Below are 24,049 nucleotides of genomic sequence, written 5' to 3' on the forward strand. Positions count from 1 at the left end.
GAAGAAGGGGACAGACTCTTTACCAGGATCTGTTGTGATAGAACAAGGGGAAATGCTTTCATACTAAAAGAGTATGATTTACATTGAATATAAAGAATACTTTTTTTACAGTAAGGGTAGTGAAGCACTGGAACAGACCACCTAGCGGGGTGCCTCATCCCTGGAGACTATCAGGGTCAGGCTGAACGGGGCTCTGAGCAGCCTGATCTAGCTGTAAATGTTCCTGTTCATTGCAGAGGAATTGGACAAGATGGCTTTTAAAGGTCCCTTCCAACTCATACAATTCTGTGGTTCTGTGATTGATTGATTTCAAGTTCAGTACGTTAGGAGAAATGTCATGAGTAGAAACTGTATTTAAAAGTTAGTTTTTAGTTAACTTTAGGGGTTTTTTTTTGATTGTCTTCTCTTGTTACTTGAATTCAAGTAGGATGACAGGTTTTTATTCTAGACAGAAGCTGTTCTCAGCTTGTGCTAGAAGCTGATATTCACTGATACTCACATTCTAGTTAAAATTCTGGACTTTGTATCAGGAAAGAGAGTAGTAGTATTAACATGCAAAAAATGAACAGCGTTATCCTTTTACAAAGTTGTAGTTTCGTATCCTCATTGATACTTGTGTTGTTTTGTGCATATTATACTAAAGAGGTAGAAAAAAAATACAGTTAAGATTCCTTTCTGACAACGTCACCGTCCTACTTTCATCTGAAACAGGGTTACTAACACAAGGATGTTTGATTGTTGCTGAATGATGGGTGTGTGTCTGGGACTGGGCTGGGACTAGCTGCTGCCCTCGTGGTGCAGCAGCAGTTAGCGAGGCGGAGCCAGGACACGCACCTGAATTGGGCCAAGTGCTATTCCATGCCACGTGACACCATGCGGAAGGCTGTAGCACTGTGGGGAGTCCACCCGGGGTGGCTGCTTCTCAGGGGTTGTGGGCATCAGTCAATGGAGGTGAGAGCTCGCGGTGCTGGCAGGCTGGGCTGGTTGTATTGGTGCTGTGTGTCAGCGGGTAGGTGGAGAGTGATTGTGTTGTGGCTATACATGTATCGTTATCGTCACACTTTTCCTTCTGTTTTCCGTCTTAGTAAACTGTTTATCTCTGCCCATGAGTTCTATTTTGTTTCCTGTTCTCTCTCTCATCGCACTTCAGGAGGGAGTGAGCAAATGGCTGTGTGGTTCTTAAGGTAGCCGCTGGGTTAAACCTCAAGGATCACTACTGAATGAGTAGTTGTCAGCTGCCATATTTTTATTATGATGATGACATTCATAGAAACTTAAGTACAGACATCAGGATCTCTTTTGGATTTCATTTCAGCTTAAAAATGTAAAGCTGTACAAAACTTCATTGTAAATGGAAATTTAATAAATGTATAATGCTTACTTTAGTCTGCAGCTGATAGAGATACTAGTAATTTATTTTATATATCTATTCCATAAAAAGTAAGAAAGACCAGTACTTTCTGATGATGTTCTTTAGTTTCAGTGTACAGATTTTTACAGCTCAGGAATTTCTGAATGTGGATTTTAGATAACCAGTCACACATTCTGTTAAAATAGCGTTCTTTCTTCCACATTTGTTGCACTTCAAGTCAAATTTCATGTACATACTTCTTGTAAGAAGATGTTAGACGTGGACAGTTGGGAGTGAAGTAACCTGGTTTTCACTGTTTGAAATAATTGACAAAGAAATTTAAGTCTGGGAGGGGCAAGGGTGAGCAATCTTGTTTGCACAGAGTTCTGTGCAAGATGCTTATCTTTTCCTGTAAGTTAAAGTAAAAAGTTTATAAAATGCCTAAAAGCTAAGTGTAAAATTAGTTTTAAAAAAAAGAAGAAAAAAAAAAAGGAAAAAGAAGGCAAATATTCAAGAGGCAAACTGTTTTCCAACTGTCAAGCTGTGACAAAGGATGTGGAAATGTGTGCAAAATGTCAGCTGATTAAAAAAAGAAAGAAAAAGAAAAAAGAAAAAGCCAGATGAATGTTCATTTATTCATATTCAGTGAATAATCAGGAAAGGCAGAGAGAATGGCACCAAGAACAGTATTATACCACCATGTAAATCCTAGCAGCTCCCCACCAAGTTTATAACATTAGTAGTAACTGGTCACGAGGGTCTTGTGTTTGGTACTTGTATGAATAGTCAATGAGGGGCACTTGTCGAAACTGACAAGGCAGAATCCACAAATGAATCACCTATACATTGTCTTTATAAGAAATTTTCAACAATTAAAATGATGGTTTGTTTCTCATATGATTAAGTAGGTCCTCTCATCCTCTCAGCTGATGCCTAGTCCCAAAAGTGAGGATTGTGTCCTGAAACTTGTTCCTCTAGTCTGAATTCAGTCTAGGGAGGACCTACTTAGGCAAGCTAGGCCAAATGATCTTCTGAGGTTTGCCAGATGCATAATTTAGATCTCAGGCCTACAGGTCAGGCTGCAGGCAGTTTATTTCCTGGGGGAAGGCAATCACTAAATGCTACAGTGAGTCTTACTGTGCTGATTCTACTCTTTGATTAGTTATCTTGGAAGTCATAAAATGTTAAGTTCTCATTTTCTTTTGCTTCCCTATTCATGACTCTGAGTGGAGTTAGCTCTGAAACTGCTTGTTTCTTTTTGCAGTGACATCTCTCAAGTCATTTTAGAATCATGACCTGCTTCTTCAGCAGGGAGCTGAATGTTCCTTTTCTGTCTGAGACCAGTGAGCTGTGAGAGACTGGATTGTCCTTTGTTTTATTTGTGTAATGGCCATAGCCACCAACTTTGGAGGCTTCTGAAGAGTTGCATGTGATAGTTTAACTTTTTTTGTTAATGTTACTTTAAATTAGCTTTAGATATTGGTGAATTTCAGACACTGCCTTTTAGTTGATCACAATGTGAATTGTGGTAAATGTTCCCTTTTGAAATGCAGCTTCTCATTTCATGCTGTAAGACAATGATAATTCAACATCCATGCCAGATAAATTCATCAAACAGTGGCAGAAGCCTTAAAGGAAATGGCAAGCATGTAATGGTTTTTCCTTACTTTGGTAATTTTTAACTCACTCAGCTTTGAAAATCCTAGGGGGAAAAAACAAAGTGATCTTGTACAACAAAGGTTCTTCTTTTCTTGCAATAGAAAAAGAAAACAAACCTAAACCAGATAATCTAATTTATCTGAGAAATGTTAGCTTTTATGCTTAATGTTCACTGGCACTATTCAGTGCGTGAAATTACTTGGTTCTGAGGTTCTGCTAATATTGATATCCAAGACAGTTCTGGTATGGTTTGTATAGAGCTTCAAAGGAACTTTCTCAAATATCTTGATTTTTCATTTGCACTATTTCAAGCTTGTTAGCTTTTTTTCAAACCTTAATAAATTCATTTAAGATTATCTAGCAATTAGTGTGAAAATCCTTTTTCATTATTGCCAGTGAACTGTAACTTTCTTCCATGTTAGAATGAACTAAGTGTAGCTCTCTTCAGCTGTCCATAGTTAAAAACCACATAGTGACAAGCAAACAAGTTATATTTTAAGTGAGTTTATCACTGCCCTTCAACATGAGGTTGTGCTTTCTTCCTTTTCCTATTCCTGGCTTAATTATTATTAATGAAATAAGTCAGTTTTTGAAAATATTAATTGAGTCGGAGCTGATTGGAGGAGGGAGTTGGCTGTTAACACATTGTTACTCCACCTCTCTACCTTCAAAAACTGTTGCTGCTTTTTTGTTGTTGTTTTTTTTTTCCTGCTCAGTATTGGATGGAGTTTTTAGTGAAGCTTTCAAAATCAGCAAAAATGTTGTGGTTCTAGTTAACTACGTACACCAAGAATTGTCTCATAGTTTATTGGAGCAAACAGTATTGAAAGTAGACCTTGAAATTATAAAAATATTAGGTAAAAATTTAAAAGTAGTAGGTAAGATATAAATTACATCAGATCTGAAAGTGGGAATAGGAAAACCTGTGAAGTCTTAAATTAAAGAGAGTTCTGAATTTCATCCTAGGTAGCAGATTCATGCCAGGAAGTCTAGTTTCTAGTTAACGTATATTAACTTCAAAAAATGAGATATTTTCTTAATACAGAAAATTTTAAAAATATCAGATCACTGACTCCATTCAGTAGTTCCAAATAACAGTTAAGTCAGAGCATGCTAATAAAAATATGATGTTATGCTTAAGAATTGACATAAGCTTACCAAGAGCAAAATGCGTATTAGCGTTCCACCTAAGAACAGGAAAGGAACTGGCTTTTACAATTCTGATAGGAAAAATAATAAAGCAGTCCTGTTATAAAATACGAAATTTTATACTACTAAGCCACAGAAAGTCAAAATTGAACATTACAGTTTTGGTAGAACGATATTGCTGATGCTCATACAATAAAAGCTTTAAAGCCTGAACAACTACATCAGTAGTTTGCAGATTAGAAATTAGTAGAACATCCTTGTAGAAGTTGATATAAAACATCTGTTTATTAGGTGCCCACTAACCTTGGATGGCTTCTTTATTTGTTCTGTCTAAGCTTGCTGCTTCTTTCTTGATTTGCGTACCTCAAGGACTCCGAGTTTTCGTTGCAACAGTCACTGTTTTAGTTTTGACTAATGAAGGGTGGATCAAGAATGCTTTCTAGTTGCTCAGCATCAAAATACTACTTGTTTCACTGCCTGATTCTACTGTGCTGTTTTGAGGCAGTGCCAGTGTGAAATGCTTCTCTTGGAGAGAGAGTATTTCTACGTTTAGCTGCTTGAAGATTAGAAATTCAAAGATTTCCACCCTTCTGAGCTTAATGTCTGGAAAGTAACACCAAGTAAATCAGAAAAATGTAAGTGTTCATAGTAGCTAAAGGGAGTGGGGGGAATGGACTGGATAATAACGTAGGAGAAAAATGGTGAAAAGGAGCATGTTGAATCTGCCAAATATCAGCTGTCTATTGCTTATTTATATGAACAGCATACACAAAACATATTTTGCAGCCATGAATGATGATGCTGTGAAGATGAAGCCATCTTTCCATAGTAATTATGTCTACAATATATTCTGTATCAATGTTTTAAGGATAAGCATTTTTTTAGATCCTATATTGGGCATAAGAATGGTTCTGCTGAGACCGCAGTTACAGCTTAATTGCATCTTATTAAGGCAACTTGCTGTAGTGGAGAAAAATATTATTTACACTTTCGATGAAATGAGTTTCTGAAATTACTATGCGTTACTGCACTATAAGAGTGAATTCCATGTACTTTCAGTGTTAGTATTAGACACGTCCTTAGTGAGTTGGTATAATGTGTGTGATAACTCTTCAATAACTCTTCCAGGAGGAGGGGGGGAAATGCATTAAGATACAGTGGCTAATATCAATGTAAATTAGTCATGCTGTCCTTTGGTTGAAATAATACGTATAAGTTCTTACTGATGTGCAAGTGAAAATTCTAACTTTGACTCTGCTTTTATGTGCTGTGAAATTTTCAAATGAAGGGTTACCTCAGTTTTGTTAAGTATTGGGGTAAGAAAGCTAAGCTGTAATACGTGGTTTGGCTTACAGACAGCAGTGCTTCTCGAGTTGACTGTTTCAAGTCATGTTCTGTGTACTGGATTTCTATGACAACTTCTTGAGAAGTTACTGAGCATTATATGGCACAAAATTCCTTCTTACTGTACTGCTTTTAGCCTCTTATTCTGTTTTCTGGGACAGATTTTGCTGTTGATTTTGTTAGCTTACAGTTGCCAGCAGTCTCCACAGTCTTCAGCTCTTTTTATAGTGAGAAAAATACAGTGGTCTACTGAAACTAGTTAAAAGCACTGATAGTACAAAATTTGCATGTAACTGAATTCAGATTTATCTCCTCGTTCTGCCTTCTCCCATCAATTGTTGCCCTTGAAAGAAGCAAATGAAAATGTATATTGACCTAAAAAGTAATAACTATGCATTTGGCAATACTGAACAGGAAGAACAAGCGTGTACATACCATAGGGATTTAGTGAAGTGCTGGTGATTGGAAATGGCAACATTGTGTAGCATTATGCAATTGTGTATTGTTTAGAAGATGTCATATGGAAGTGGATTTGCAAACCAAAAAAGATTCTAACAGTCAAGATAAATGAGAAAATCACGCTGCATTATTTCATTTTGTGCACTAAGGGAGGCCTGGATATCTTGTATGGGAATAGTGTATGGGATTAGGGTTTCTTCCAACTCAGGATGTTCTATGATTATGTATCTATCAAATACAGCCAGGATGCTGCAGGAATAGTTCTTAAGTCTGATTATATGGAGGCAAGAAAAATCATCATTGCATTAGGTGTCAAATGCTTTCAGTACAGGACAAGTACAGTGGGAGGAAGAAAGGAGAGAGGAACCCCACCCAATTTCTTGTATTAGAGTTAAAGACACCAGCAGATATGGAGAGGGAGAAGGTATGGGTTTCTAGCCAGGTCTGTTTCAAAATGAAGCAAAATATTGCATTTTTAAATTTCTTTGGCTTCCCATTGGGCTGATTGGAAACTGATTGGAGTTCAGCAAGAAGTGCAGAGTCCTGTACCTGGGGAGGAGCGAGCCCTGACACCGGTGTGTGCTGGAGCTGCCCAGCTTGGAAGCATGTTATGTGAGAAAAAGACTTGAGTGTCCAGGTGGACACCAAGTTGACCATGAATCGACAATGGCATTGCCACAAAGATAACTAATGGTATCTAGAACTGCTTTAGGCAAAGTATTGCACAGGTGGAGGGAGATGATCCTCTCAGCACTGAGGTCTCACCATGAGTGCTGATCCAGATCTGTGCTCTCTACTACGATAGAGACATGGACATAATGAAGACAGTACAACAGAGGGCCATAGAAATAGGGAAAGAACTGAAGCATCTCTCCTATGAATGGAGGATGGAAGATCTGGTACTATAAGGCATATAGAAGATCAGATCTGGGGAGGATCTGATCTTTATGTACCAATACCTGAAGGAAGAGCGGAAAGAATATGGAACCAAACTCTTCAGTGATGCCTAGTGGCACAAGAGGAAATGGGCACAAACTGGAACACAGGAGGTATTCAAAAGCTGCCTATACATGGTCCTTGGCAAGTAGTTCTGGGTGTCCCTGCTTGAGCATGATTGGAGCAGATGGCCTTCAGAGGTCTTTGCTAACCTCAACTATTCTGAGATTCTACGATATAGTAAAAAGAATGCTGGAGATAAATGTTAAGCAAAGCATTCTACACCTCTACACATAAATACTGTGTAAAAAATGATAAGCTGACTTAGGAAAAAAAATCATGTGGAGTTGTTTTTAATTTGGAATAACATTCTTGAATCCTGGAGTATTGAACAAAAAATTAAGTACCATATGCATGCTAGCTAATGAAGGAATTAAAATACTGCTAAGATGTATTAGTTTGGAGAGAGACCAGATGGTTTTGTTTGTTCACTCATCAGAAAATTGGTATATGTGCAGTAATTCTTTGTGTTAACTGGCAGGAACTAATTGCATGTACAACTTACTATTTATAAATATATCAAGCCAGTCATTGATAGAATCTTTAACATCCTTAAAATGTCTTTAGTTCCTCATATTTTCAGCTATAATGTTTACGGTACACAATAATGTCTATTTGATGCTTTTGGAAGATACTTCCATGGAACTGTGGGACAATTCTTCATAGGTTCTGAATGCAGATGTCATTCTTCTCATAAGGATTTCAATTATATTGTGTTTTAAATACAATATTTTTTTAATAAATCTTTCTTTCTGACTTCACAACATGAAGTAAGGGAAAATTCTCTTCCTCTAATATAAAACCTGACTGTTATTCAGAAGTGTTATTTGAGAATGTGCAAACATTCTTTTTTGTGACAGAGGAATGTGTGCTAAAGGCACAAATCACAGAGAGACCATCACCAGGAGTCCACCCACTTGAATCAAATTTGCTGTCATATTGATAAATGCGTAGAATTATACTGTCTTTGGTACACTTCAAAATAAATATGTTTTTATTCATAGAATTTAGCTGGCTTGAACTAGTTATTGTCTTGATCTAAGTTCATGTTGTTACTAATAAGAGGATGTAACTAACAGCCTTCATTAGCAATAATGCATTTTAATCCATTAATACAGTACCTTATATGCTTAGTTTCTTGGATAGTTGTCTTTTTATCACAACAGTTGAATTCGTATTACAACAAGGTGTTATTCAATGTACCCATTATCTCCTGTGTTTTTCTTTTGCACTGCAGGTGTTGGATTGGATTGAAAACCATGGAGAAGCCTTTCTTAGCAAACATACTGGAGTGGGAAAATCCCTGCATCGGGCTAGAGCATTACAGAAACGCCATGAAGACTTTGAAGAAGTTGCACAGGTGAAAAGCAGTCACATGCAGGACTGTGCATTTGTCGTGGAAATATATGAAAACTTTCTGCTTGAAAATGAAGGGCTAGGCATAGAGAGCTCCACTAACAGCAACCAGAAAAAAAAGTAAAAAAAGAAATCATTTCTAATAATGGCCTATTTTGTGTCACAAGCTTTTATTTATTTCTCTTCTGTGTTCCTGATTCAAGTAAGAAAAAGACAAACTTTCCACAGTCTTAAAGAATGGGAGCATTGAAGCCCAGCAGAGCTACTTTTATTTATTTATCTATTTGTTTGCTTGCTTGTTTGAACAAAAAATGCTTTCAAAATAATTTTAAAAAAGAATTGAAGGCTCCTAAGAAACCAGGTGAGCCAGCAAACTGGCTTCACGTTTTTCCTCTAAATGCAGATGAGTATGTAAATGCCCTCTTGTTCTGAATTGCTCATACCAGTTCTTTTTTCCATAGGAAGACTCTAGTTTTTGCCTTAGAAATGATGATTGAACTTCAAATCATACTTTTCTGTAGCACTTTTAAAATGTCAAGCTGAATGAAATAGAGAGAATAAAGAACTCACAGAGAACAAGAGGAAATTGGTTTGGATAGTAGCCTTGAAAAGAGACATGAGGTGAACATAACCCATGAGAATTTGAAGACTTGAATCCTTCCCATTAGTAATATTTGCTGTCCATTGAAAATTATTGATTAATTATAATAAACATGCCTAATATTCATCAAGAAAGATTTCTTTAAGGTAGAATTTATATGATCCTTCACTCAAAACAGAGGGTAAATTACTAGAAAATATGAAGTGACTTGCAGGAGCTTACAAGTGACTCCTGCTATAGTGGAAGCATCAGAGGCATGTGTATAATTTTCCTGTTAAACAGCTGATTAAGATCTGAATAAAATCATAGTATAACCACGATCTTACAGCACTCCAATGTCTGAGAAACTGAAATACCTTCAGAAATCTTCCTCAATATTAATTTCCTATAAACTTTTGCAAAATAATACGCTTTGCTAGTTTTAGATATTCATATGCTGGTTTTTCCATATGCAGATCTATTACTTCATTTCAAATAAAATCTGTAATGTTTTCCATGTGGATGTACTTAGTTTCCTGAGTCAGAGAAGCAAGAATTTATTTGTGTAAGACACTTAAGAAAACGTGAATGATCTCATACTTAATACTGTGTTATTTGAGCAAAGAAGAAAATGTTTGAGTTGACCGAAGGGTATGAAGTATGTAGAACTATTGGTGGGATATAAGCTGTTGTAAAAAAACATAACATTAGTTTTCATTATATTTAAGCTAGAATGTTTTACAACAAATACTTTGTAAAAATTTTCTAATGCTGAATGCTACTAGAATTTAAAATGATCTCTTGAGGAGATGAGTGGATTTTCTATTTTTGGCAATACTGAAAACTGGACTTGTCAAAGACCTTAAGTATGCTATGGGGAACCATCCTCTCCTGACAGAATAACGGACGAAATGATCTAATAAGTAATCATTTTTAATTTTTTTCATCTTTAACTTCTTGAATTTATAGTGACTGCCAAGAGAGGCACACCCTGTGAATTGTTTCTCTTTGCTCTGTAACTGGATATAAGCAAGCTGCAGAAGACATCCCTTTTGTTGGTATTTTAAGGAAGGTTATGTTCAAGTGTAAAAGAGCAAGCAATTTGAAATTTCTTTTTGTAACTTTCAGATAATTTATTCTCTGCCTTCGTTTCTAGTTGGCCCAAGTTTTGTGATTTTGGTTTTTGTGTGTGTGTTTTTGTTGTTCTTTTTTTTTCTGTTTTCTTTTTTCTTTTAGCTTGTTTGTTTTGTTTTAAATAGGATTCTTGATATCTGGGGTTTTCATTCAGAAGTTGAGAGGAAGTGGTGAACTGTCAGCAGCATAGCAAAGTTTTATAAAATGCAGGGAGCCAACAGAAGTGTTAAAATGTTACTGATAGAAGGCTAACTCCAAAAGCTTCTATACTTGAACCAATTCTTACTTTCCTGAATGACTGTAAGACATCAGACTAAACGTTTGTGTCTTATGGCCATCACTATATGCAGAAAAAAAAGAAGGTCTGTATAAAAAAAAGTCACCTTTATCCTCCCAATTGTTTGGTTTTGTTTGATGTCTGAAGCTGTAAGATGCATCAGAGCCATTGTTTAGTCATTGATGGACTTATCTTGATTAGGCTAACTACTTTTTGAACCCATTTATATTTTTGGAATGTACACCAGTTCCCCTGCCAATGAGTTCAGCAGTTTAATTACTCCTTAGATGAAAAGAACTTCTGGTTTTGGTGTTGTTGTTTTTTTTTTTTCTCATTTCAAATATGTTTTCTGATGCTTAAATCTGATATTATCAGCTGAATTTAATGAGTAATCAGTTTTAATTGTCTCTACCTTAGATGCTTTGTATACCTCTATTAATCTATCTCTATCCATATATGCATTCATCTCTCTTTCTCCCTTCTGCAGTGCACTAAACTCTACTCATGCCTGTTGTATTTATTGTTGTTACCACTCATTTCTGCACTAATCTCTTACATTTAGCTTTGGACTTTTCTGTACTGTGTCACTTTCTATGCTTTCTAAGAATGCAAGGCCTGTTTTTGCTGAAGAATATGCAGAGAAGACTTCTCAAGAAGACTAGGAAATAATAGGATGCACTATTTGGGAAAGTGATGGTGTCTCCATTCTAGAAATTTTTCCAATATTTTGGAGCAGAATGCTTATTAAAGGTTTGAGTGCAGTCAGTTATACCTTGGGGCACAAATAGATGAACTAAAGGGCTTACTGGGCTGATTATTTTTCTCTGGCATTCAGGAATTGCATACTGTTGGAGAAATTCTGAGGGAAGTGTTAACTGATTTCAAAACTCTATATTGAAGTTGTCACCATGAAGGCTCCTTTATCAGTTTAGGAAAGAGGCATAAGCAGGTTTGAGGGAAAACTCCTGCCCCTTTTGCCTAACCTTCCAACTGGTGACTGCCCTTTGCTACCAACACTTAAAGAATTTTCTCATTGCTGGTTTTTCCTCCAACCATTGGTTAGAAATAGGCATAGAAGTGCGAACAGCAGGAGTTAGTAGAGTTCCTGTGTTTGCTATGATTTCCATTCTGAAGGGTAGTTACTAATCTGCCAAGATAAGTATTTGAGTTGTATTCTAGCTCTTCTCGGGTGACAAATTTTAGTGATAAGGCATGTGTCTGCTGCTGAGGTTTGAGACTCACAGCCTGCTGTGAAACGCAATGCAGGTTGTGTTAAATTTGAAGCTCAGGTAGATCACCATCTAGTTTACAGAAAAAGAAGCTCGCTGTGCCTGGGCCTGTTATGCGGAAGGTACTTTTGGAATTCGTAAACAATGCTTCATATACGAGAGAAAGTTTTCATTAGAATGGGAAGCTTTTGCTTCAGCCATCTGTAGCTGGGTGCGGTTCTCAGGGCTGATGAAGTATTTGCTGTTTGAGGAGCGCCTGGAGGATCTTCGGCTTTGCTCCTGAACACGTGTGATCAGTGACTGGGAAACACAAAACATGGAGCACAGTGCAGAGTGTGTTCTGGGCCAGCGAGCCTGAGCTGGAGACGTTCAGCACTGAGTAATGCTCTCCCTGCTGAAAAGGGCGGGTTTGTGTTCGTCTCTGCTGGCTTTCCTGGGGAAACAGGGAGGAATTCTCTGCCTCCAAATGCAATTAAAAAACTGAAGGTTAAGGAAAGACTAAGATGCACTTAGAATCAAGATGCAGCATGGACTAAATTCCTTACATAAATAATAAATGGAGAACCCCCCTTGTGTATGAAAGCAGCACTGGGTCAAGTAGATGCCTTGGGCTTCCTTACATAAGTTTTCCCTGCAGGAGAACTTTGATTTGTTACCCATTTAGTTGAGTTTAAGGTCCAGGTTTGGATTAACTTTTCTGGGGTTTATGTTATTAATAAGAGGTGTGACAGTGGCAAAGAAAAGCACATTTTCATAGGCTTAATTTATCCTGGCATGCAGTGTTTTTACCTGACAACTGAGATAGGGAAAAGAGAAGGGTGCAGCTTACATTGTCAAGGAATTTTTTTCACAGTCTGTGGTACAACCTTATCAGGAGACTTACCACAGTGACATCAGCAAAGCTTCTGTACTGTAGATTTGAACTTGTTTTCACCAGAGTTTGAACCCTTCTGTGCTGTCACACTGAGAACCATTCTAGTGCATGAAAACCCAAAGTTAGATTCAGAAAAGAGGACACTCAAATTATAGCACGTGTTCAGAATCAGTCCTGTTTTGAATTAATGAGAACTGTAAACATGCAGGGTGCAATTTCTAAGCTTTAAGAGTTGTTAAACATCCTCTTCTTTTCTGGACCATAACATGCTCAGCACATCAGATGGCAAAGGTCTTGCATTCTGTTTTCTGCTGCGATCAGCTTTTTTTATTCCTATGACATACTGGGACAATATTCCACTCCATTACTCAGCCACAGCCTATTTCTAAATCTTACTTTGTTGCTGCTTTCACAAATGATGATCCACTTGACACATGAATTTTGGGTATCTCTTTTCTGAAAGGGAATGCATATTAATCGAGAGATTTTCTGTGGCTTTCTGTGACTTTCTGCCTTCTGCTTGGATGTATCAATTTGATGTTAGGTGTCTCTATCAGCATCTAGGACTTTCTCAACACTGATGATGCACATTTGAAAAGTCTTCTGGCCATGACTGTTGTGATTTTTTTCCAGTACTGAGACAGGCCAGTTCACAAGTTATTAGACATTTATTCTAGCTGTGAATATAAAATAATAATTCTGAAGAATAGACTTCCATGTTCTGGATGAAGGAGATATTTAAATACACATAAAAAGGAGCTAAGAAATGAATTTATTAACAGTTAAATGAGAAAGCACCTAGAAATAAAATAACGTGTTCAGTAAGATTACATTCTGCTACTTTTAAAAAGAATAAGAAAAGTACATTCCAAGGGCCTTTTTATCCTTTTGATTTTCACTCATGAAATGGCTTTTAAAACATAATAGCTGAGTTTTCTGTTATTTAATCCTATGAAACTAACTTATTTATCTGCAGAACACATACACCAACGCAGATAAACTTCTAGAAGCAGCCGAACAGCTTGCTCAGACCGGAGAGTGTGATCCAGAGGAAATATATCAAGCTGCCCATCAGCTGGAAGACAGGATACAGGATTTTGTCAGACGCGTGGAGCAGCGCAAGATCCTGCTGGACATGTCCGTTTCCTTTCACACACATGTCAAGGAGGTAAAGCTACTGATAAGTCATGTCATGACTTTAAGCCTTCAAACTATTACTGTCCAATGTTACCTTCATTATTAAAACTTTGGCATGCAGAGTAATGACCCTCCATTGTACAATGGGTTTTGCAATTTGTTGTACACTGGGGACCAGGAACAGGGCTGTTGGAGGTTTTGTAGATGTATTTCTGTATTATTTTTCTTACTAGGACTTTTTTAATAATATTTTTCTTTTTTTTTTTCCCCCCTACGAGCAGTTTCTGCCTTCTTGTGCAAATACACTTTCTTGTTCCATCATGGGGAAGGGGAAATGGTTGGAATAGGGAACTGATACAACTGAAGGATAACGCTGCAGAGTTAGAGGTGCTGTGCACTTTTGCTTTTCACGCAGCAACTGAATTGTCAGACACTTGGTTAGACTGACAGAGTTCAGAAGACTGCTGTGTGTGAATAAAGCATCACACTACTTAAGTCAACCCCTCTGTTTAGAGAGATTTTTTTCTGCTTTAAACATTGCATTTTACTCTTGCATAAAATGCAGTTCTTGAAGAACTTGACAGTTCTTCATAACGTAAAGAGTATATCTGATATTGACCATGGTTTGCCTCATGTTTTAGCCTCCTTTAGAAGTTGTATTTCTTTTGATGCTAGATACTATGTAATGAGTTGGCATGTTAGCATGCAGCATCTGACCTGTTATTTAAAAACAAACAAACAAACAAACAAAACCCACAACCCATTACTTCTCCTAATAATTGGTGTAAATGTTATTGTAGTTCAACAGTGAGCAGGACTGGGGAGTTTATACATGAGAGGGGGAAAAAAATAGGCTAAGATGCTTCATTTTCAGCCAAATCTGTTTTGCTCATCTGATTCAGGACGCAGATCATATGTATTTACAGTCTCATGCGAAAGATTAGAATAATCTAGAGCAAAAATAAAGATTTCAGGAGAAGACTTTGATTATAGACTGTGACAAATCTTGACGATTGTAGATTATTTGCTTTCCATTTCAGTCTTATGTTAAATCCTTTTACTGATCAGATTAGGTGAAAATTTTGAAAGGCATGTAGAGCACAGCATATCAGAGCATATGTCTTTACCCCTTTCATCCTAAATAGAGAAATAGTCTGTTTATTGAGGAAGTATATTGTCCTAAAGCAGTTTCTTCAGCAAAACCTTTTGGAAGATCAGGGTGAGAATTTTTTATATGTGAATCATCTACTTTGCTCTTGAAACAAATGCACGAAGCAGTTGGTCTTTGAAGCAGGTCGGGATTGAATTCCTTGTTAGCTCTAGACATGAGGACATAGCTCCCCCATCAGTTTTCTGTTAGGTGCTTCCTTGCCAGAGCTCTCCCAGCGCTCTGCATGTTTAAACAAAAGATAAATTCTATATCTTGAACTATTCTTACAGGTGAACTTATTTGCTTCATTTTTCTCAAGCACTTGTGCAGTTCCATTACCTGTTGTAAAGCAGGGGAGCAGTCAGCTGCTGAGACAAGCTCACCATTTCTGTAGATGCTTTCTTTACTTGTTTTTCTAAGCATTAGGGAGAACAATTGGAATGCTATTTTAATGGACACTGTTGATTGTAGTGGTGAAGGACAGAGACCGTAAAAGGAGTTGTAAGGAAGGGCCCTTTTTTAAAAAAAAATTAAAAAAAAATAAAAAATTTAAAAAAAAATTGTTCTGTGAGTCAGTGTTGAGTAACTCTGGGTGGCTATACAGATGTGCTGGAATGTTGCCACTACTCCCCTAGATAATATTTTATTGGAAAAAGATCATCTGCATCTTGATTTATTTCTTTTGTAGAATGGATATTACTGTGACCCTGGAAGTGCGCACAGCTGTTGCTATGGCAGCCTCTTTTCAGCCTGGAATATGAGGAAAGGCATTATAGCTGATGTCTAAACCTTGAGTTTGTTTTGGTGGCTTTTTTTTTTTTTTTTTTTTTTTTGGTCATGTAGCTGCCTACTATACTTAACGAAGCAGAAAAAATTGAAAACAGCATTTAGTTATGTTTAGTTGTATAAGCAAGACTCTCTTGTTTATTTATTTGCATTCTACTTAAAAATACAGATGAAAGAGTGAGGCAGGTGGTTCATATTCAGTAGGCCAGTCATTTGCTTACGCTGCAAAGAAACAAAGCTCGGAGATGCCCTGTGCCTTCTGTATTCTGTTTTGTTTTCAAGAGCATGTTGTTTGTTACCAAACATGTGTGTGGAGTGCTGAGAAGGCATCATAAAGCAGATGGAAGATAAAAATGGCCTAAACCTGAAAGGTGTCCATGCTTTGTTGGCAGGAGAATTACATTTCTCTTGCAGGATATGGGAAATTGCAGCATAAATTAGTGCATACCTGCAGGAATGTATGGTGGATGATTAAGAAATTAGTGTGTATGTTTAACTGATGAAGAGAGGTATTCAAGTAGTAGGATGATATGCTATTTGTTGAACCGAAGAGAAATGATTTAGTTGCTTTAAAAAAAAAAAGTGGTGTCTTGTGAGTATTGTCTTTGTGTTTATCTGAACTGAGAAATGGACATGAAGGAAAAAACCCCTTCTTGTGTGTGACTGCTTGGAAAGAGATGCAAAACCAAGGGAAGCTAGTTGTCACGGTCTTGGGCTATTTTGAGGCTTTGAAGTCTGGCACTGAAAGACATCCATTCTCTTGGTTGTTGATGTAGGATGTTTTGTTGTATTTTATTCTTTTCATTGGAAATACTTTACACTGAATCTATGTTCCTCATCTGTATTAGGGAATACCAGTATTCCTTTCCCCCTGTAGCTTTGTGTAACCTTGACACTTTATGTAGAATTTGACTGCAACTTACCACTGCTACTGTGTCCACTCAGTTTTTTTACTCTATTCACTTTCATTAAGTCAATTTCTGCAGCTTCTGCTTACCACAGCAGTGGCAAGGTCTGTTTGACATGTTACAGAAATAACAGACTTTTGCTCTACCTTTGCCCAGAACAGCTGTATAGTGCGTATGCAGCAGCATGTTATGATGCACTTTGGAAATGCTGGCTTTCTGTGGCCAGGTTATTACAAGGTGGTAGATCTTCCTGTGTCTTAGAAACATCATAAAGCAGCGTACAAGTTCTCAGATTCCTCATGAACCAACCTCAATAGACCATATTTCTCACTGAGATTGAAAAAAGAGTGGATTTAGGGAAGCCTGAAGTAGTGTTAGGTGATGTTATTGCAGTTACTCATTTTGCTTATTGGTGATCCAAGCAAATCTGTTGTTTCCTATACATAAATTCTGATTTTAGTTTTGTACATCTGTGAATGTTGACTTTTTAGTTCCCAGTCAGTGAGAAATTGCAGTCTTTGCAAAACATTTCAGCAAGTGAAGTGATGTAGTTAAGGTGTATTTAAGGTGCTGGGGATCATATATGTTCCCATGAGAGTCATTGTATTGAACATACTGTGTTCAGGCTGATTCCTAGCCTGGGGGTGAATGAAATGCAACTGATCACCCAGTGCTGTTGACAAACTCAAATGAGATGTTGTGCAAGAAAAATCACATAGGTGAAAAATACATTTTCTAAGTAAATAGTTATCATAAAAGCTTGACTGCAAATCATAGGAGCAAAAGCCACAGTAGTCTTTGTTTTGAAATCTGCCATCAAGTAGCGATGAGCAGAATTTTGGTGTGAATTCAAATTCTTACATTCTTTCTCACTCTCTCTCAGCTCACACAACATTTATGAGTGAGAAGACTGAAATCATGGCCAAACCAGGTGTTTGTAGCAGTGCCAAAGTAGTGCAACAGATATTTTCCTAGCTGGAGTGAAGTGTGGGAATACAGACCAGGGCTGAATGTTCATGGAAGAGAATGGTCTGTTGGCTTTTTGTGTATATTCTGACTAGTTGATTGTAAAATAGCTCAGAGCACTTTCTGTGTGTACACAATATGGTTAAGGGTGTTACTAGAATACATCTCTTTCATCTTACTCAAACTAAATTTTGCAGCAGAATATACTGAGGCTGAAAAGAAGACAAGGGAAGTGGAATTGGCAGAGATTTCAAATACAGAAATCCACAGTTCCTGAAGAAAACTAATGGAACAGAAGCCTGTGCAAGCTGCCGAAGAAAGGTGCCAGTGCATGGGAAGGATGAGGAGGCCTTGTTCTGGTTGTAACACAGCTGGTTCACTCACATCTAAGTGTGGAGTGCATTTGATTCAGAAAAGCTTGTTGGTATGGTCTTGCTTTGTCTCATGACTCAGTGCCAGAAATATGCCCTCACTGCATTATCCAGTATAGATAAGCACAGCTTTTCATTAATTTTATCCCAGGGTGAACCTTGAGGTGACAGATCTGCTGTTCTGGTTGCCAGCTGCTCCTGAGTATTTGATTCTGCTGAGCTGGTGATCTCTGGCTTAAATTTGGATGTCATAATAAAGCCGCTGTCTTCTGTGCCGAGAACTGGAGCATGCCCTTTCCAGGCAGCAGACCAGCTTTTTAGCTGATCTGGCGATGTCTATGAAGTGAGATCTCTGCTCACTACATTGATGTGCTAGTATTTCTCAATTTGAGAGTTGGGGGGGAAATGCTTCTCGCTCTTAAAAGAAGCATTCAGCAGCAGTATATTGACCCCAGCTTGAATTTAACCTAGCTGCTGGTGTGAAAAGGAATAAGAAACTCTTTTATAAATACATTAACAGTAAGAGGAGGACAAAGGAGAATATCCACTCTTTGCTGGATGAGGCTGGGAATGTGACCACTGAGGATAAGGAAAAGGCGGAGGTTCTGAATGCCTTCTTTACGTCTGTCTTTAAAAGTCAGACCAGTTATCCTCAGGATACCCCTCTCTCTGACCTGGTAATCTCGGCCGGGGAGCACACTAACCCCCCTGCGATTCTGAAAGAAACAGTCAGAGACCTACTGCTCCAGCTGGACTGTCACAAGTCGATGGGGCCAGATGAGATCCACCCAAGAGTGCTGAGGGAACTGGCGGAGGTGATAGCCGAGCCGCTTTCCATCATCTGTCAGCGCTCCTTGTTGACTGGTGAGGTCCCAGATGACTGGAGGCTTGCCAATGTGACTCCCATTTATAAGAAAGGTCGTAAGGAGGATCCGGGGAACTACAGGCCTGTCAGCCTGACCTCGGTGCCAGGGAAGGTTATGGAGCAGATCGTCTTGAGGGAGATCATGCGGCATGTGCAGGGTGACCGGGGGATCAGGCCTAGCCAGCATGGGTTCATGAAGGGCAGGTCCTGTTTGACCAACCTGATCTCCTTCTATGATCTAGTGACCCATCTGGTGGATGAAGGAAAGGCTGTTGATGTGGTCTACCTAGACTTCAGCAAAGCCTTTGACACTGTCTCCCACAGCATTCTCCTGCAGAAGCTGGCAGTCAGAGGCTTGGATGGGTACACTCTTGGCTGGGTAAGGAGCTGGCTGGAGGGCCGGGCGCAGAGAGTGGTGGTGAATGGAGTCAAATCCAGCTGGCGACCGGTCGTGAGTGGTGTTCCGCAGGGGTCGGTGCTGGGGCCTGTCCTCTTCAATATCTTTATTGATGACCTCGATGAGGGCATCGAGTGCACCCTCAGTAAATTCGCAGATGACACCAAATTGGCTGGAAGCGTGGATCTGCCTGGGGGTAGCGACGCCCTACAGAGGGATCTGGACAGGCTGGAGAGCTGGGCTGGAGCCAATGGGATGAGTTTCAACAAGGCCAAATGCCGGGTCCTGCACTTCGGCCACAACAACCCCAGGCGACGCTACAGGCTTGGGGCGGTGTGGCTGGAGGACTGCGTAGAGGAAATGGACCTGGGGGTATTGATTGATGCTCGGCTGAACATGAGCCGACAGTGTGCCCAGGTGGCCAAGAAGGCCAATGGCATCCTGGCTTGCATCAGAAACAGTGTTGCAAGCAGGAGCAGAGAGGTGATTGTTCCCCTATATTCAGCACTCGTCAGGCCGCACCTCGAGTACTGTGTCCAGTTTTGGGCCCCTCACTGCAACAAAGATATTGAGGCCCTGGAGCGTGTTCAAAGAAGGGCAACGAAGCTGGTGAGGGGTCTGGAGCACAGGCCATATGAGGAGAGGCTGAAGGAGCTGGGAATGTTCAGCCTGGAGAAGAGGAGGCTCAGGGGAGACCTTATTGCTCTCTATAACTTCCTGAAGGGAGGTTGTAGTGAGCTGGGGGTCGGCCTCTTCTCTCGTGTCATTAGTGATAGGACCAGGGGGAATGGTTTCAAGCTACGCCAGGGGAAATTCAGGCTGGACATGAGGAAGTATTACTTTTCAGAAAGGGTGGTCAGGCACTGGAATGGACTGCCCAGGGAGGTGGTGGAATCACCGACCCTGGGGGTGTTCAAGGAAAGACTGGATGTTGCGTTGAGGGACATGGTTTAGTAGGAGCTATTGGGAATAGGTGAACGGTTGGACTGGGTGATCTTTTAGGTCTTTTCCAACCTTAGTGATTCTATGATTCTATGATTCTATGACGTGTGTTGTTTTTCTGACTTGGTAGGACTGTGTTCCAGTTAACCAGCACAAACTCTCTCTCCTGAGTTTGTCAACACTGGTAGTTACTTTGGCTTTAAAATGGATTTAATTTGATGGGTTGCAGTCCAGGTGTTACTGAAATAACACTAAATGCTTTGGAAATGTGAAGCAGAAATAGACTTCTAAAGCTGTGATGTGGGCATCTTTTTTTTCTTCTTCAGATAAGGAATGGGGCAAGTGGTAACAGGATACTGATAGTCAATGTAATTTAAGGAAGATATAAGAAACTTGATGTTGCTTCAAGGATGAACTTAATCTGAATGAGAAATTGATTGTAATTGTAGAATAGGTTGGAGCTTTAAAATATAATTCATTTTCAAATATATGAATACATTTAATATCTTAAATGTCTCTTAAAGTTCATGGAAGATCAACTCCTGATGTTTTAACATCTCAACTTATTTATTTTTAAGATGCAGTTTTTGTCCAAAGCATGCACTGAAAGCCAAAGCATACAGATCTCAGAACCCCTCTAAGCCCCAACATGCATATTAATTACATTTGGCCCTGTGTGGGTAACAGCTCCTTAAAGAATTCTGTCTGAGGAGATGCACAGACTGCAACACTGTGCTGCGGGGCATGGGCAAAATGAGGAACTGAGTTTTGAAATGCAGACACTGTGGCCTTTGCTTTGTCTTAGCCTACTATAATAGTCAAAAGCTATTATAAAATGAAAAGTAAAGAAAAATTATCTTACGTAAAAACAAAAGTGACAGAGACTTCATAAAACAACTCTGAACTCGGGAAGATATTCACTTATGAATAATTATTCTCTGATTATATTCAGAAAAATATTGTATGATCTTATTTAGCACCAGTCCTTCAGGAGATTTCAGGGATGGGATTTAAAGAGATGGAGGCCCATGATGCAAATGCTGAAACTTCCAGGATGTTGCAGACAATTAAAGTAATACAATCTCAGTGACTAATGGCATGCTCCCAAGAACTTAGGAAAGAGGTAGCACAGGATGCAGGCTCATTCAAGCAGATGTTTCTTAGCCTGTGCTATGTATAGATCAAGAAAAAAAAGTGCTGGGTGAAACATTTGCCTGTCAGGGATTCAGAATTTGATTTCCCTCTCCAATTTTAATTCTGATAAGATGTGAAGAGCAGATAAAGAGAGAAGAACCTCATTCAATGGCTGGATTTAGTTACTTACGTAGTTTTCTCCCTGTACATTAAAGCTGTTTTGCCACTGGATAAAGTTGTTACAAAGGTCACAGGACTTAGTGATTTGGAGATCTTTCTGCTTTTCTTTAGTTTTATTTTTGTAGTAAACAGAAAAGCACGAGCAGAGATTGCTCAAAAATTCACACAGAGAAAGTCAGTGTTCTTTTAATGATGAGGGGTTTTTCTTAGATTATTGTTGCTTTCACTATTGGATGGAATAATTCATTACCTCAGAAAATCATTGCAGTATAAAATCTGTAGTTCTGCTCTGCTAAACATGCGTGGCTAAGCTCCAGTCTCTGTTCTTCTCCCAGTAAACTGTTTGGCTTCTTTTGGGTTTACTGTGCAAGCTCATTCTGGCTCCACCCTTAGGTTTGTATCTGAAAACAAGGTAGTTTATGTAATTTGCAGTATTCCCAGTGCTCATTTTGGTTTTAAAGCTGTATACAAGCCAGCTGACTTGCCACCCATTGTGAACTAAAGTCATCTTAATAAATGGCAGGAATTTATATCCAACTTTGATAACCTGACAGTTCTGTTCATCTGTGGTGGCTTTATTCTAACTTTTGTGGATGAACTGCATCAGATCAAAATTATTTTCAAGGGAAACAATTTGTCAGAAATTTGCTTATTGGAAAAGTGTTAAAAGCTTACCTGGTAATGTATTAGAAAGAATAACTTTTGCTATAAAATTGTCACAAAGCTGTTCAGAAAACTGTTCACTTCAGAAATGGCTTAAATTGTTCCTCTTTCAACAGTGTATGAATCACAGCTAGACAAGCAATGCATGCTAATTACTATCACACTCTTTCTGTGCATTTATAAATTGCCTTTTCTGCCCAAGCAGCGGGTGATCTGGCTAATTAAATAGGCAAACACAGTGTATTTCTGAGCTCCTTGGCTCTGTGGGGCCAGGATGCCGTGTTTACAGTTGTGCTGTGCAGCTTCTGCACTGAGAAACTATTTCTCTGTTCCTGGTAACAGGCACCAAGCCAGCTAGCATGACGTTTGTTGTGCTAGCACCCATGACCACACAGGTAGGTGGTCATGCTTTCAATTGGCTATGTAGAATGAAAAGTCTGCTTGTTCTGTGCTGGTTTGCTCTCCAGTATCCAGGTGAGCTTTAAGGGAAGTATTCCCAAGCAAAGCACATCACCAGTGTAAATTGACCCTGCCAGGTCTTCTCCTTCTAGTCATGGAGGTGACTGATGCCTTTGTGAAGAGTGAGAATCACAGAGGTGAGTTTTCCTCTATACAGATGAGATACAGGTGAGACCCAACACTCAGCAGAAAAGACATGGTGGAAAAATTCTTGGACCTACTTTGAGCTGCAGCGCAGTTAATTGTAAGGGGCAAACTTGATACAGTTCAGGATATCCAAAATGACTTCAGTTCTGATCTATGATAAACGTCTCTGTAAATTTGGCATTTTATAGACAGTGCAGTAAGCATGGGTAAGCTCTTCTAGCTAGCACCAAATGCCTTAGGTTCATAGTCAACAACAAGTGTTACACTCTGAAGTGTGTATTTACACAGTTGCAAGAACTGTATGCACACAGAATCTCCCTTGGAAGCTCTCTAACGCAGTGTCCTGTTTCCATGGTTCAGACAGTTTATAAACTAAGAGAAGAATAAAAGCATGTATTCTGGCCATTGAAATCTGAATACAGTTTGCAAATTGTACTGTCAGGCTTCTCAATCTTAAGTTTCATTTGTCTTGAAGTGAAATTTGCATTTCTAAGTATGCATTTGAAATTTTTTTTTTTTTTTTTGGATGTTGCAGTGAGTTGTGCTGGAATGAGTGTTGTCTAGTTCTTTTGACACACTTGTTAAGTTCCATTCATTTGTGCTCCTTTTACTAAGAATGACTGCAGTGACTTGAACTCATGGTGTGTATGACTATGGAATTGCATTCAAATGTGTGAGAGGCACTGTCTGTGAAGCATATAAGTAGTCAGAAGATCAGAATGTGTACAAATAGGAGGTTCTGGGTTTTGGAGAGTTTGGGGGTGTTTCTTTTTAATACATTTGTAGAGAAGAATTTGGTTAAAAACCATGAACTTTTCCTTATATTTGAAAATATAACAAGAGCTACACTAAAAACCTAACTGAAGAGGCACGTAAGGCTTTAAGAAATTAAAAAGAAGCAAGCAAAACAAATAAAGAAATACTAAAACCACCACCAACAAAAACCTAGCATTTGATTTGAAAATAAAGCTGCAATGGAACTTCTTAATTCAAGATTAGAGTTCTTCACTGAGTTTTGTGTTTTATTTTAACACCACTGGTAGTTACCTTTATGATCAGGACATTATACAAAAGCATGAAATGAGTATTTCCTAGAGAATGTTAAGCAAAGAAGTAAAGCATTTGTCTTACTCCCTTTGAAGTTAAGCCATGTGGATTACTTATTGGCTGCATTTTAATTGTTAACTTTTAATTAGTTTCAAGATTAACGAAGTCTGTTTATATCTCTAAATTGTTTAAAGACAAATTCAAATGAAGACAAAAGATCTGTCAATCAGAACAGAATTCTACTTTCAAGATAAAAAGGAGATTTCAATCCTTGTTCTTGGAAGGCAGGGCTATAGGTGTGATGATAATATGGGGAGGAGAGGCCTGATTTGGCAGCTTCCTGTGAGAGTAGCTGTTGCATTGTGCTGCGAGTGCACACTGGTGTTGCGGGGGACAGGCGTGTGCCCTCTTTGAGCACTGTGTTATTATCACTTGCCCTATAGGTGTCTGATGGTTTTTTGGTGAATAATTTCCACACAGAGCTTAGGA

At 38.7% G+C, this 24,049-nt stretch overlaps 1 protein-coding gene across 1 annotated transcript in view; it reads left to right on the top strand.

The window, feature by feature from the left end:
* Positions 1-24,049, top strand: part of TRIO (trio Rho guanine nucleotide exchange factor) — a gene marked incomplete at both ends in the record, with an annotated part of 224,759 nt that overhangs the window by 89,575 nt on the left and 111,135 nt on the right. The window contains 2 exons of the mRNA XM_079534003.1: positions 8,196-8,318; positions 13,385-13,576. Of these exons, the coding sequence (XP_079390129.1) occupies positions 8,196-8,318; positions 13,385-13,576 (315 nt within the window). The remainder of the gene's footprint in view (positions 1-8,195; positions 8,319-13,384; positions 13,577-24,049) is intronic.

Source organism: Tetrao urogallus (assembly GCF_951394365.1).
Source record: "Tetrao urogallus genome assembly, chromosome: 3".
NCBI lineage: Eukaryota > Metazoa > Chordata > Aves > Galliformes > Phasianidae > Tetrao > Tetrao urogallus.